Source organism: Podarcis raffonei, chromosome 6, assembly GCF_027172205.1.
Source record: "Podarcis raffonei isolate rPodRaf1 chromosome 6, rPodRaf1.pri, whole genome shotgun sequence".
NCBI classification, from domain to species: Eukaryota; Metazoa; Chordata; class Lepidosauria; order Squamata; family Lacertidae; genus Podarcis; species Podarcis raffonei.
This window is the reverse complement of record NC_070607.1, coordinates 49626941-49642466: the sequence shown is the minus strand read 5'-3', so window position 1 is coordinate 49642466 and position 15526 is coordinate 49626941. Positions and strand designations below refer to the sequence as shown.

Below are 15526 nucleotides of genomic sequence, written 5' to 3'. Positions count from 1 at the left end.
ATAGGTGCATTTCGAAAGGATGGGACCGGGTCCTATCTAGCTGCCTCATTCACAGGTGGCAGCTCTTGTCTCTGTCATGGGTGTGGGGGGAGAACATGGGGCAAGGAAGTGGGTAAGGAGGGAAAGAAAGAGGCCTGTGCCAGACACATACATCCTCAGGCGACTTTCTCAGGCCCCGCTGACAGCCCGGCCTCAATTCTCCAGGGCTGCTCAGGCAGAAAATCCTCACCAACCCCCCTCCTTCTGCTCCCCCCCTTATTATTCCAGCCAGAGGAGCTTCCGCAGCCTAGTAAAGGCTCAGCACCCACAGCGGGGGTGGTTTGGCCAGAGGCCGGCAGGCATGAGCCAGGCTTAAATCTCTTGAAACCCAGAAGTAAAATTCCCTCATTAGGCTTGAACCCCGCAGCTAAGTGGAAGACAACCGCCCGGGTCATCACTGCAGTATATGCCACGGACGCCCCTGCCCTCTTTACCCGCCCCGTCTGCCTAAAAATCCCCCAGCAGATGCTGCAAGCCCCCGGGCAGCCAGGGAATCTGCCCAAGAGTCAGGAGGCGCTGGCAGGGGTTGCTGTGCAAACAAAGGCAATGGCAAATCCAAGGACAAAACATAATGTCCTTAAAAACGAGCAAGTGAGAGAGTGTCTGGCACTGACTTCTGCTGGGCGGTTGGGAAATGCCACCCCCTCAATGGGAGAAAACACACACACACCCATCAGGCAGTGTCAGGGCAGCAAATGGGATTTGTGAATGGATCCCCGTTCCAGTGAAAAAGGCAGCTACCTCAAGAGCTCAGCATCCTCTCTCTCACTCTACTTAGTACCCTCTCCAGGATTCACTGTGTCTCCTGACATCTCCCTGGAAATCAGAGTTCCCAGCTGAATTAAAGGTACTGCAGTCCACTACACACTATTGCAGATCCCCCTTTACTGCCACACTAGCCATCCCCCTTTACTATCTGGGCCCCAATCCCACTGCAGGCAGCCTGGAGGGATGCTGTAGCTGGCTGGAGCCCAGGTCTTGTCCATCCGGACTCAGGAAGCAGCAGGACAGAGCTGTTTTTCTCAGGTCCAAGTCCTGCCCACATCCTGGTGTTTGCAAGCTGTACTATGATGGCCCCATTTGCAGAACTTGTGGAGGGGGAGCAGGATCCAAGTGATCTAAAAATGTCCTGCTGGCACATTTGCCCTCACCCCTGCATTGGACTCCCAAAATGTTGATACTGTCTTTCCCTGAGGCACTTGAAAGCATTTCCCAGCCTGCAGCAACCCCTCTGAGGTAGGAATGCCATACAGCATCAGGATTTCCACCCCAAACCCCCTTGATCAGAAAGAACCGAAACAAAATTCTCCAGAAGTTGGCTCCACAGCACAGCACTGAGAGGTAGAGTTAACACCTGACACATAACCGTTCCCTGTCTTACCATCTCTGCCTCTTTTCTGTAATTGCTGGGTGCTTCCACACAGCCTGCTCACTGAATATTCATCCTGATGCTTGTAGGGTGATCAGACAACATTGGTTATTTAATGAGTGCTCATTCTGATTTATTTTCTTTGCATTTTCTCATATTTCCTTATCAAAAAAAAGTCCAATCTTTCTAGGGAGTGTGGAAACTATAAGTCACAAAGCAATGGGTACTTTTTAAGTTTAGAAAGAAAGCAAGAAAGAAAGAAAGAAAGAAGGAAAGAAAGAAAAGAAAATAGAATGAGGCTACAATCCTGTTCCTCATTTTTTCTTACATTGTATAGAACTCTGGGTTTGAGGCAAGCACTGCTGCCATCCCCAGAAAGTAAAAACAAGGCCAGTCCAGGACTAAGAGTCACATACTCAGAAGGGCTGGAGTCAGAGTGCCAACACCAAGGAAATTTGAGGAGAAACATCCACACCAGTTTTGGGGAGCATTATATACACATACAGAACTATGAACACACAGTTCTTCAATGGCTGAACAGACCTAGATGCTTCTCAGTGGCCTGTCTTCCTCCTCCTCCCTGTTTTAAAATGAATGGTTCCTTCTTTCACCTTGTCCTAGAGCATTAGAAGCAGGAAATACACTGTCCCATTGACAGAAATATTATGTACCCACAGATTTCCTAGTAGCTGACTGAACTGGGCAGAGGCCAGATGGAGAAACCCCATTGCACCACAGATACCTGTAAACCTGGCTCTTGAAACACTGATCAATTCCACAAAATAGATGCTAGCACTATGGGTGAATGACATCGCTGGCCCATGCAATCATCTCACTTGTGGCTTTGTGCCCAGCTTGCTCCATCTCCCCAACCGGCTGAAAAACTGTAATTTTCCACAACGTCAGACTGCTCCACACGATGTCACTTTGGGTAAGAGGTAAATAGACCAAAGTTGGCACCTCTGGGCATACCTGGGCATTTGATCCGTCCAAACATCAGAACCCCAGGCACTGCTGGCTGATGTTGGCGGCAAAGAGTGCCAAATGAATGGAAAGGACCATCCAAGGCTAATTACCACTAGCACTTCTGGATCTCACTGTGTGTCAACAACACTTCCCAGTCTCTACTGCCTTTATGTTAATCCACAGCCAATATAGAGCAAAGGGACTGGGCAGCTGCATAGGTGGCATTTTGCAAAAATTCAGTCCAAAAGAGCCCCAGTTATGGATAGAGCCAATTTCATGACACACGTAAACATGCAACAAGATGGGGAACAAGACTTGGCTACTATGGCTCCAGAAAGAAGCAAGTGGCCCAAAACTATTCCCCCACCCACAACTGCATAATTGTCTTGCTCTGCACTACCTAACAGAAATAGGCATTATGACAATAGTTGAATGCTGTGCGATAAGAAAGTTATGTTTTGTGACAGACAATCCTTGAAAAAGCCAGGAAATATTCTCTTCTGAGGGCAAATCCTATGCAACCACAAGTCCGCCAATGCTCGTCAGATGAAAGAGAACTACCCAAGAGGACAAACTGGGGGGTGGAGAACAGGACACAAAGAGGTGAGAGAGGTGACCAACAGGGTTTTTATGTGCTATTGACACCACCACCCCTTGTTTGTCTCTTCTTGGAAATGCTTGTGGTTCCCAGACTGGGACATCCTGTGCCAAGGTCATGTTTATTTGGTATTTTGGGGAATGTGGACATTAGCAAATCAAGCCCCATCAAAAAGAAGTACCAGAGAGAGCTGTCCCATTCTTTCCCTGGACCTCAAAGAGAAGCTGTAGGCTCTGAGATACTATTACTGTCTTGGGATAGGCGATTAGTGGGTGATGGGTTTATGCTGCTATTTCAATTATGTCTAGGCAGCTCAATGAGGGGATTAGCTTCTTCTCTGTGGAAGCTCCGAGTGCCTGCTCCAGTGACCTAGAGACACTACATGAACTGCATGAGAGCAAGCAGGAAACTTCAACGCCAGGTGACTGGGTGGGGTGAAATGCAGGGGCATTTCTGATTCACCTTCCCATCATAGAGTTGGAAGGGATCCCAAGGATCACCTACTAGTCCAACCCCTTCCCTTGTCCTAGTAGCCTCTGCAAACATCCTCTTTCCCATTTGACAATACTGACTCCCAGAATTGGTTAAAGATTGACTCGGAATATATGTCGTACTCCAAAGCTACGCTGGACTCTCCCCGCCGCACATCCTCTTTCCCCCACCCCAGGGCACAAAACAACATTGACAAAGGACTCCAGAAACAAAAGTAGCAGCCAGAGCATTGAGCAACAGTATAAAAGTTGTGTCAAGGGAAGAAGGCAAGGATGTGCAAGTCATTATATACTATTTCACACAAAGAGCACTGCAATATAGCAAAAGAGGAGCAGTGCTCTTAGTGCCTGTGCATGTGAAAGCATGTGCACACATTTGCAGGCCTGCTGGGATGCTTTCTAACACCAAGTGCTGAACCTGGGCAGCAAAGGGTATGTGCACAGTCCAAAATGTCCCGCAACCAGGCAAATATGGGAATCTGAGTAGTTTTCACACATACCCTTTGCTGTCTAGGTTCAGCCAATCTGAACCGCACTTGGGCAGGTGGTTCACCCGTTTATCATCTCCTTTCATTTTGATTAATGCTGGCTGGCCTGACTTGGTTTCTAATCAGCAGAATCACATTCAGTTGAATGGAGATGACCCAATGGGCACAGCCCTTTACACGTGTGTTTGTGTGCATGAAAATATGTCTGTGCATGCATTGATGTATTATTATTTATTACATGTGTATCTTGACATTCCTCCAAAAAGACCCAGCAGGTCAGCGAGCAGAGCAGCAATAGCACAATTAAAACATCTAAAAACAATTCCAATACACATGCAGACATGTGGATTGAAAAAGCTATGGGAGGAAATAGTGTGTGCGGGTCACAGATCATACAGTGCTGTGCTGTATGCACGAATGCCAGGGTCTGAGTGCTCTGTGCTTGCAAAACGATGTTTTATGCAGGAAAAATATAAAGCAGCACATGAGAGGAAATGTGTAGAGGAATGCATGGACGTGCCTGTGAAATGCTGCAGTAGAGAAGACCTGCAATCTCTATGGATGGAATGCAAGGGGCTTTGGTGTCTCTGTGTTGCAGCTATCCAAACTCCCCTTCCCCCACATGTTCCAGGCCTGAAACTGGCACGGTGCCCCCTGGCTGGGGTGCAGGCTATTTCAGGCGTCTCCTGGGAGCCTCGCTCTCAGTAAATGTAGAAATCCAAAACACAAACAACACAGCGGTGTGGATGGGGGCTAACATTTCCCACCTGCAGAACTCTACATGTTTCCTTGGTAATGTCTGATGACTTGCGGAGCGGGGGGCTTTAAGGGAAGTAGCATCACTTCACCTATGAGAGAAGCGAAGAGCCTAGCTCTGGTAAAGGCACCTGCGGAAGGCACATCCTGCCTTCCACTTCCCAGGCTATTTGAGGGAAGAGGAAATGGACAGGTGCATGAGGACTTCTCGGTAGTTGTGCCCGCCCTGTGGAATGCCCTCCCATCATATGTCAAAGAGATAAACAGTTATATGACTTTTCATAGATATCTGAGGGCAGCTAAGTGTGCTTTCTTAGTTTGGGGAATTCCCAGACTCTACATCCACTGCCCTTCTGCTTAAGATTGTTGTGATGCATCTGCATCTAACACCTTTTTATACCGATAGCTGTAAAATATAGGGCTGCGATTTCCTGCACTTGACACATCTGAGGAACTGCCTGCGGGCTACATTATTTATGAAAACCTGGCTACACTGGAAAGCTTTATTGTATCTAATTCTCGCTTAAATGTGCTTTAGCAACTGATAAATAATATAAATTGATACTGTGCTTTAATGATTTATACTGCCTATTCTGAAATGAATGTACTATGTTATAACAGTATAGTATTAATGAAACAGACTCCTTTGTGGAGATTGCTGTATTATGATTTGAAACGAATTGGTACTGAGCTGTTTACGCTAATGCTGCTTTGCTGCGTTCTCATGTAGTGCATCGCTTTGGGCACATCTGTGCAGAAAAGCAGCAAACAAATTAAGTAACAATTCCTCACCATCACCCCCCCAGACCACCGAGACCCATGGATCCCTCTCCCCTGCATTCCAAGAGGGCAGAATATGCCAACTCAAACCTGACGTATTCCCCACAAACTCACCAGCAACCCCTCACTGCATTTTTCTGCCATGGTTGGGGGCCGTGATGTGAGCGCCCAGCTGCCCACTGTCCGTCTTGATGGCTAGGCTTCCCAGGCTACACAGAGAGCTCAGACAGAAGCGCAAATTAGACCAAAGAGACAGGAAGCTGTGGAGAATAAAACGGGCTTTGGTTAGAGAAAATGAAACAAGAGAAGACTCCTGTCCTCTAAATTAGGGGTGACAAAACTTTTTTGGGGGGGAGGTTCAAGGGCCGCATTCACTCCTGGCCAGTCCTGCAGGGGCCACATACTAATGGTGTGTGTGGCCTAAAGTTATTGCAGTCACCTCACATTTGCACACACACACACAGAGCTCCCCTCTCCAGCAGATCAGTGTGGAAGGAGGGGGTTATTGCTCATCTCTGCTCATCAGATGATTGATCTGATGACCACAGAATGAGAGATTTGCATCCCCATCAGGGTGCTGAGCAGAGAACTTGAACCCTCCCTGACCACTCAAGTTCTGTGTCTACTTTACTTCATCCACACCAGCACTACTTTTTTGCCACTGCCATCAAAATTAGGGGCGGGGAGGTGGTTTGGGAAGGTGGCTGGATCAGGCCTCTGGGCCAGGGGTAGTTACCCCTGCTCTAAATATTCAATGAGGGGAACACACACACAAACACACGTGACCAAGACTGGTGCATTTGCAGTCTCTTTTTACAGCAAAAATTACGTTGCCGTTTCCCAGTCTACATTCAGCATATGCCCAAAGATGGTAAAATGAGAGCAGGGCTGGGAGGGGATACAGAGTTTGGGTTAGCAGGCACTTATATCTGCCCCGTCATTCCTGGTTCCTTCAGCCTATTGCCATCTCTGAAGCAGGAAGAAGCTGCAAGAACCACACACGTGGCTGCAAAGAGTGTAGCCAGTGCTCAGGGCAGGGGAAGTCTTCAGGGCACCAAACACGCACAGGGGCACAGCTGCCACTGAGGACACAGATGGGAGGCAATTGCCTTCCACCCTGGTGCACCTAGTCACGTGCCAGGTCAGCTCTGCCATTGTGCTAGAGACCAGGTGGTACTGCCAGGCAGCGAAAAAGGGACAGCCATGGTGTCTGTGTGTCTGTCTGTGGCAGGGAAAGGCATCGCCCGAGATAGTTTGTAAGACACCAGCGACAAAAGTGAATTGGTTGTTGGTCATGAAGGGGGCAGAGCATGAAAGTTTGCCTCTATAAACTCTAGCACATGGGGAAAAGGGTGGGTGGGGAGAGGACAGGGTGGGTACTTAGAGGGACCTTGCTGGTGGCTGAGCCTGAGCCAGTGAGATAAGGAGCTGAATGAAGTGTGCAAGCCCTTCTCTACTGTCTCACACAAAGGGGACCCAAATTCCGAGTCATTTTTCTCTCTTCTGCGATGATTCAACTCCAGATAAGGTGACTTGGAGAAAGCAAACCTGAATTGACTTTTGTTCAGACCCTCAGCTCAAATGGCCCAGGTTCATGTTAAATGCCAGGGGTCAAATACCCCATGGAGACTGAATACCAACCACCCAAAATGCACACAGCAATGAGTAGTGTTAAAAATTCTTTTTCATGTACTATCACTGCACTTAGCCGTCACTCCATGGATACGGCTACTGTAAGGAAAGGGTCCTGGTAATTCTGTCTTCTCAGCTCCTAGCAGACCTATCTGAGCATCCACTTCTGCCTGTGCCTTACAATGGTGGGCCCCAGGTGCCCTCCCCCCCCAGGGGGCTGACCTAGCTGCATCAGACATTTCTGGTCACCAGGGAGGAAACATCACCTCATTCTCTTCACCTGGTCTCCTGCTAGGGGAATGTGCACATGGAAGCATGAACACCAGAGTCCTGGTCTTCTCTTCACTTCCATAATATACTTGGCTCTGAGTACCAGGATAAACTGGCACTGAAAGCAGAACTCGGCAACAAGAAAGTAGACACAATCATTAAGTCTCTCTAAACTATTGAATCGAAATTCAGAACCCAAATTCGGAAACACTAACGACTAAATAAAAAACATCAGGACCACAGGATCCGCGATTGAATATAAATTATGTAAACCAATATAATTAAGCAAATGTGTATGGCTTGGGTTTTTGCAAACGTAGAGCAGGGCAAAAGAGAGAGGTGTTTATAAATAACATGGCGGACTCACTAGTTTGGATGAAATGCAGCGAGCCATGGGGTTGGGTGGGAGGACAGCGCTCCATTTCAGCTTCAGGACAAGGCTAGATCCTTTTGCTTGACATTCTATGGATGCTAATTGTATTCAGCAAGCAATAAAGCTGAACAAATTGTGCTTCACTTCCTGTGAACAGGACAGTGAACACAAAACTGGGCCCTGGATATCTTATTGTAAGACAACTACTAAACAGCTGGCACATTCACTACAGAAAAACAGGAGGTGGTCACTGCCACTTTTTTTTTCAAATCTCCAGGACAGAGGTGGCAACCTCAGTACCACAGGGCACGTTTGGTTCCTGGACACTTGAAAGGGCAGCTCCTGAATAGTTAAAGACAGTGAACTGGAACAGAAGCTTCATGAGTATGAGCACACAGACTTGCCTCTCATCCCATTTCTTCCATCAACTATTTTCTCATGGATCAGTTAAAATATATTCATATTTTATGTTTATTAATTAAATTTCAACACCACCCTTCATCCAAAGATCACAGGATGGTTTAGAATATAAAAACACAAAAATATATAACATAATAACAGACAAAAACAATAACAACCCCCACCCCCCGTTTAAAAGGCTTTAATTAACCAAAGGCCTGAAAGAAGAGGAATGTTTTTTGCCTGGCACTCAAAAATATGCCATTCTTTGGAGACATGATTATATTCATACTTAATATTGTATAATTTTCAAAGCACTTTATACACACTGTCAGTTGCCCTTACAACAGCCATCTAGGGTACTCTGTATTATTAGCCCTGTACTGCAGACTGGAGAAAAATATGTCTCGTTCAACAGCCTCTACCAAATTCATGGAAGAGGGGATATTAAACAAGGGGCTTCCTGGTTCAAAGCTTAGTCATTTAGTTACTACACTGTGCTGTGTTAGGAGCTGGTCAGTGAAATCCCTGCCCTGGAACTTGTGTAGAAATGAATTCTCTCTACCACAAGAATAAGTTTCAAAGCTTTACTGCAGAACCATCTTAAATACTAGTTAAAATGAGATAAACATTGCAAAATAACAAAAGTAATACATTGGAAATAAGAAATGGGGTCTGGTCCTTTATGCAGTTCAGTAAACTTTTCTCTCTCTGAACCCGGAGAGAGATCCTAAGCTTGATCATCATTGCAGAGCTTCTTTGCAACCACTGCTGCTACTGCCAGCTATCTCCCAGAAACACATGCTGGCTTCTCAAGTTCCAACTTCCTGCTGTGAGAGCTCTGCGGCTCTCCTGTGATGAATCACCAGGTAGTTTACCTTATTGAATGAAAAAGTATCAGTCTTCTTATAGGGCGGCTTCCCATACATTTTTGTACCAGTGGTCTATGTTCACTTCTTATGGGTCCTTCCAGTGTCTAGTTACAATATTTCTAGCTGCTGAGAGTAAGTGACTTAAGCTTAAAGCAGCATGCGGACAAGCAAAGGAGGACACCTTCACCCCGGTGTAGCTCTTTTTGATCACATATAAAGCACAACAAGACAACGACCTATCCCACCCCAACAGCATACAAACTACTATGGCTAATCTGACCCAACAACACCCTCCCCCAGCTCACAGATACAAACAAACCACACTGCAACCAAGCAAGCTTTGAAGCCTCTAATCTCTCACAATGCCAATACACATAAATATATAAATAAAGGACCTACACACATGATGCTGACACAAAAACCTTGTGCAAACACTATGCAATAGAATGGAAGATCGCTATCCCCCCATCTCTCTCCTCCCCCTCTCTTTTCCCCTAACCACACAGTGTCTATGACAATAGTGTCTCATACCAAATGTAAATGAAATGCGAAAAAGACTCTATGAATCAAAGGCAGAGACTTTCCTTGTTCATTTGTTTGTATTCCAACACAAGACAATCTTTAACAAGAACCAATTCAAAAATATCAGCCTTCTCTGACATTTTTGCGGGAGTGAAACTTCTTGCCTAGGGTAAACTTCCCTTTACAGCATTTTAAATAAAATGCATTCAAACACAGCATGTGATGTATGTTAAACATATAACTATAACATGCTGGCTGCAATGAGGTGGGGTTTCACTTTGTATTAGAGACTGGCAGCATTAAATGAAGGAGTGATCATTACTCCAGCTGAATGCAAATGATAAGGGTGTGATCTTGTGCGCTGGGAAAGGGAACATTAAAAAAATGGTGCACTGCAATCTCTAGGCCTCCAAGTAGTGAGCTTCTGAAGAACACAGGGAGGGAACAACTGCCAAGTGAAGAAGAGGAGAGAGAGGTAGCAGTGGCAGGATACAAGGCCAACTATACTGTTAGGCAGAGAGAGGGGTTCACCTCAGGTGGCAGATTTAGGTTGTGGGGAGCAGCAAGGTTGGACAGCAGTTCTGTGTGTGCCACACAGCCCACACCAGACCTCTACCTCCAGGCAGAGTGGAGGATGCTAACATGTCACCAGTCTGGTTAATTTTAGATAGAGGTGGCACTGAGGCTCTCATGTTCTTCAACTTAAGCAGCAAAATGTTTTGGGCTAGCCCTTGTTTGATGTTTGAATTTGTTGGCATATTATTATTATTATTATTATTATTATTATTATTATTATTATTATTTCCTGAGGAGGAAGGAAGAAATACAACATAAGAAGTACAGACATAAGTTTAGAAGCAGCCAGAAAATTCAGCATCCTGCGAATTTTAGCTCTTGTTGATAAAGAGGTGGGTGGAAAGCAAATTTCTGGCAGTTCTGAAGGCAAATATAAGCTTGAACATCCAAGTCCCAAAAACCAGAAGGGAAATAAGCACACGATTTTGAGTTCAGGAGGAAGCGTGACAGCACCCTGCAAATCTCTTCGGAAATCAGGGAAATGGTGATATGCAAAAGGTGCAAATCTGATTTACATGCTTGCTACCACAAATTGTGGCAACCTCTGTGCAGATCTCTCTCTTAAAAAATAAATAAATGTAAGAGTATGCACAATCTTGGATATATGGCTGCTACACACGAGTTTTCAGCAGCCCTGTTTCAGGTAAAAGGTGAAGTCTCCACAACATTATAACCAGGAAACAGGCCCAGCATAAAATATGAGGCATGAGTAATAATCATCTCTGCTGCTTCACAGCCTGGCTCTCACAACCAGAAAGGTGTTTAAACCACCAGCCTAGCAAACAAATTGCCCTCAGGATCCTGCCCAGTGCACACTTGCAAATAAATGTTCATTTCACTTCAAGGAAGGACACCATAATAATCACACTCTTATGCTTGCAGCAAGGAACTAGCCAAAGACCCAAGGTGAAAATGCAGCATAACAAAGGACACTCTTGAGGCCAGAGGAGACGTTGTGCAACCAAAGGGACCCTGAGGAGCAGCTGGAACAGAGGCCCTTTCTGCTCCGGTGTCCTAAATATAAGGAAGTACGTGAATGATACACCCTCAAGCTGTCAGGGATCAGACAAGGGGGGGAAAGTATGCTCTGTGGGGAGGTGCAGGAATGAAGCGACACAGAAGGCATTATGTGATAGGGAATCTACCCCGTTCCTAAGCTTGAGTGACTTGCCCCCACTCTAGATAGACACCAGAATGATGGCTCCCTTTTCATACTTGAGCAGTCCTTGTCCTGCCAACAAGCAGCTACTGAATTGGGATGCAGAAAAGTTTTTCTGCTCTGCTATGCCAAAAGCACGGAAGTGCAATTAAGAAACCCTGCAAAATAGCAGGACATCTCACAAAGGGGACACGAGGGAAGCTGTGCCCAGGGATGGCACTTTCTCTCACAGCCACTTTGTCACTTTGTCCACACACTCTTTCTCTCTCAAGTGGACTGACCCACCCTGCCCACGGGACCGAATAAGGAGCTCTCCCCCCCCCGCCACACTCACTGCATTTTGGCCAGGGGGAGGGAGCACTCCTGCCAACCATGTCTTGGTTCACTGAATAGCCTTCAGCAGCTGTACGTCACAACTATAAGGGGATCAGAAGTCGTGCAAGAAAGTCAATTGCCTTGGAAGAGTCAGCAACGACTTTCGTGGGAGGGAACTTCTGAGAGCTGGCGGGAATATATCACACTTCATACTATGAAAAAAATCCTGGCCTTAGCTCAGCCCAAAGTGTTATTTTAACAGTAATCAGATCTCTACTCTTGCCACTGATTCACTACTCAGGGTTAGCATGACACAATAATGAAGACTGCCCTAGGATTACATGTCTGGCTACTCAAGCTGCTGAACCCAGATGCTGGGAAACTGAGGACCACCCAAACCACACTGGCAACGTCCACATCTCAGTGGTGCAAACAGCTTGATGCTGACATAAAAGGTAAAGGTAAAGGGACCCCTGACCATTAGGTCCAGTCGTGGCCGACTCTGGGGTTGCAGCGCTCATCTCGCTTTACTGGCCGAGGGAGCCAGCATTTGTCCACAGACAGCTTCCGGGTCATGTGGCCAGCATGACTAAGCCGCTTCTGGCAAACCAGAGCAGCACACGGAAATGCCGTTTACCTTCCTGCCGGAGCGGTACCTATTTATCTACTTGCACTTTGACATGCTTTCGAACTGCTAGGTTGGCCGGAGCAGGGACTGAGCAACGGGAGCTCACCCCATCGCGGGGATTCGAACCGCCGACCTTCTGATCCGCAAGTCCTAGGCTCTGTGGTTTAACGCACAGCGCCGACATGCATGAGCACTATGGTTATGTGGAACAGGGCAACCTGCATTTTTATCTCCTCAAGGATGGATGAGACTGTCTCAGAATGAAACATTGATCTGGGATGTAATCTAGTGACTCTTGCACGTCCCAGCCCATGAGTGTTGGTACTGTTTTGCTGATGGGCTGAAATGGAGATCTGGTGGAAGATTATTCCTCATAATCGGAAATAAAACATTGTTACAGATTCTTTTTTTAAAATAAGAACTCCAGGGGGTAGCCATGCTAGTTTTGTGACAGCATAAACAAAAAATAATATCACAGCAAAAAATAATTATACATTCATTCCCCGCTTTCTTCTTTCATCTGTATTCAGGGAGGGTCAACGTATATTTCACTTCAGGCATTTGACAAAGTGAGCTCCGACCCACAATAAACATGTAATTCTTTAAGGTGCCACAAGGGTCTTTGCTGTTTTGATTATTCAGAAGGAGTAATTTTGTAAGTTTGTTCAGTCTCTCTTTGTAACTGAACAGCCTCCATTTCTGAGTGCGAAGTGAGCTTTGTGCCTTTCAGTCCATCCTCAGGACTGAATCTATTATTTAGGCTCTTTGTTTTAGTTGGGCGCACGTTATTGTGGCAAGCTAGCAGCACATTCAACAAAGTTGTCTGCAGCCATCAAACCTGTTGCAATTAACAATATGTAAATTATGTGTAGATTTCCCCCCCACCATACCATAGGTACATTGTTGCATTAACTGATTTCCTACTGCCTGAACACCTTTAACTTTCATATTTGTAATTCTACAAGTCGTCATGTGGCCAAGCTAGAAAGAGGACATAGGATACTGTGAGGCAAGTTTAGGCTCCCAAAGTTGAGTGAAAAACTAAGTTCTTTTTCGGTATAATGTGCTTGTGCGTGCGTGTGTGTGGCGTGCACACACACAGAGAGAAATCCTGGTGGCACACCATTGACAAGTGCTGGCAAAAACCTCTCACTGATACTACCCCCAAGCTGATGTAGCTATTAAGTCACTCCTTCAACTCCAAATCCACACCATTCTCCACTTTCTATATGATGTCACAATACTGAACCCACCACAGCATCGGTTGGAGGAAGCACCACCACCCCGGCACACACGCACACACACACCCCGTGGGTGAAAACAAATCCAGAGAAGTCCGAAACACCTGGCCAGAGAGGGCGCGCGATCCCTTTAAAAGCAGCGGAGGGGGCAAGAAAACGGGGGGGTTACATCAGCTGCCACGTGGGAGCTGCTCCGCGCCCCGCCCCCGCACATGCCGGGGTGGAAAATTACAGCGCGCGGATCCCCCGGCCCCCGGGAGCAACTTCACCTCCCCTAGGCCAGAAACCCGCGGCGTCCAGACAGGCCGCGCGCACCCGCTCCCTTCCCGCGTGGCGGTTTCCGTAAAGCTCAGGGGTCCGGGACACCCTTTGACAGCCCGCCTCCGAGGCTGCCTGCTACAGGTCTCGCCTCGAGGCGGCTCCGGTGACAGCGGCGGATGGAACACACTGGAAGCCGCGCCGCCTCCGGACCTTCGCCGGCGCTTCCTCGGCGGCACCACGCTTTCCTACCACGCTTTCCCCGCCCCTTCGTTTCTCTTTTTCTCTCGCGCACACCGGCGCGCGTGTCTCCAAACCCAGCCCCGGGATCCTTTTCTCTCTGCCCGCGCCTTACCCTCGCCATGCCGCTCCCGCCTCCTCCTGCCGCTCCCCGCCGGTGCCTCGCCCGGGCTTTTCAGGCGCGCTGTCAAGGTGGAGGATCCTCTTATTGAGAAAATTGCATCAGCCCGAACCGTACTCCTTCAGCCTCGCCTCGCCTCGCCTCCTCTGCCGCCGCGCACCCAGCGAGCTCGCCTGCTGCGCGTCCCGGGAGCAGCGTGTCCGCGCGTGGCAGCCGACAGTCCCTCTTCTGCCGCGGGCTCGGGGGGGACGCCGACTTTAATGAAAGTTCTGGGAGAGGATTCCGAGGGGGCGGCAGCAGCAGCAACAGCAGCAGCGGCGGGCACGTCCCGCCTTCCTGGCCGGCTCCGCCCCGCCCGATCCCGCCCCGCTCGCTGATTGGGGCGATTTGTTTCCCCGACCTGCTCCCGCCCTGCCGCGCCGTGGGGCTCTGGGGAGGGGGCTGCGCAGAGCCCTGGTGGCGGCGGCGGAGAGAGGCGGCTCGGCGGGACCCCAGAGGCGGCCCCCTTCCTCGCGCGCGCAGTGTCAATAAATATCGTCGCCACCCACATGACAGGGAAAACATATACCTCAAAGGCATGCTTCGGCTTGGAGGCGCGCGCGCACGGGCCGCAGGGGGCGCGGACGCACAAAAGAAGCGCGCGGAGCAAAACAGATGGCTGTGGCCACGCGCGTACTCCGAAGGGGCACCGGCGCAACGCGCTCTCTCCCTCTCTCTCAGACAGACACACACCGACGCAGAGAGCCGGCTGGGGGCACGTACATTTTCTCGTGGAAACATGTGCGATGCCCTTGGCACATAGATGCGCAACCAGGAAGACATCCGCGCAAGCGCCCCTCCCTCTTAGGGCTCCCGCTAGCAGACCCGAGAAGCCCCCACGCGCCGAGCAGCACCTTGGACAGGCACGTACCAGAGAAGACGCGCGCGCGCGCCCCCGAGGTGCTTTGGGTGGACCCCGCGCAGCGGCTGTAGGTGCCTCAGGTCCTCATTCCAGTCATGCATCGGACGAAGCCGACAATAAACCTGTTAAGGCTTCAGGTTGCTCTCTAGGAAAGCCTCGTTGTCTTGGGCCCCTTCTTACCTGACGATCCCAGCGATGGTTCCCCAGCCTCGGGGGGCCGTGCCTTAGAAGCCTCGTGTCTTCCCTTCCCTGCCCTGCCCTATCATCTTGGGCCCGCTCCCACGAGAGTGCTCGATCTTCTTCTCCAGCCCAAGACCGAGGGCGCCCGGCTTGTTGCGTCTTGCAAGCAAAGGGATCGCATTGCTCAGCCTTGGTCAGACAAACGCGGGGCTCCCTTCTATGTACGAACTGCCCCAGGTGCTGTTAAGAGCCCACTTGAGGAGGGATAGAGCAGCGCCCCCTCTACCCTAGCCCCAGAGTATGAAACGCCCCCCCCCCGGTTAAATTGGTCCACAAATTTTGCTCGAGATTT

At 48.6% G+C, this 15526-nt stretch overlaps 1 protein-coding gene across 2 annotated transcripts in view; it reads right to left on the bottom strand.

The window, feature by feature from the left end:
- Window positions 1–15194, bottom strand: part of SLC6A9 (solute carrier family 6 member 9) — a 55187-nt gene extending 39993 nt beyond the window's left edge. The window contains exons 1-2 of one of the 2 annotated variants that reach the window (XM_053392685.1): window positions 15175–15194; window positions 5602–5747 (exon numbers count right to left, since the gene is read on the bottom strand). In XM_053392685.1, coding sequence (XP_053248660.1) covers window positions 5602–5631 — 30 coding nt within the window. In that variant the 5' untranslated portion in view covers window positions 5632–5747; window positions 15175–15194. Of the gene's footprint in view, window positions 1–5601; window positions 5748–14087; window positions 14439–15174 lie in introns of those variants that run through there. The other variant, XM_053392684.1, reaches the window with a different exon arrangement.
- Between the last annotated feature and the right edge of the window lie 332 nt (window positions 15195–15526).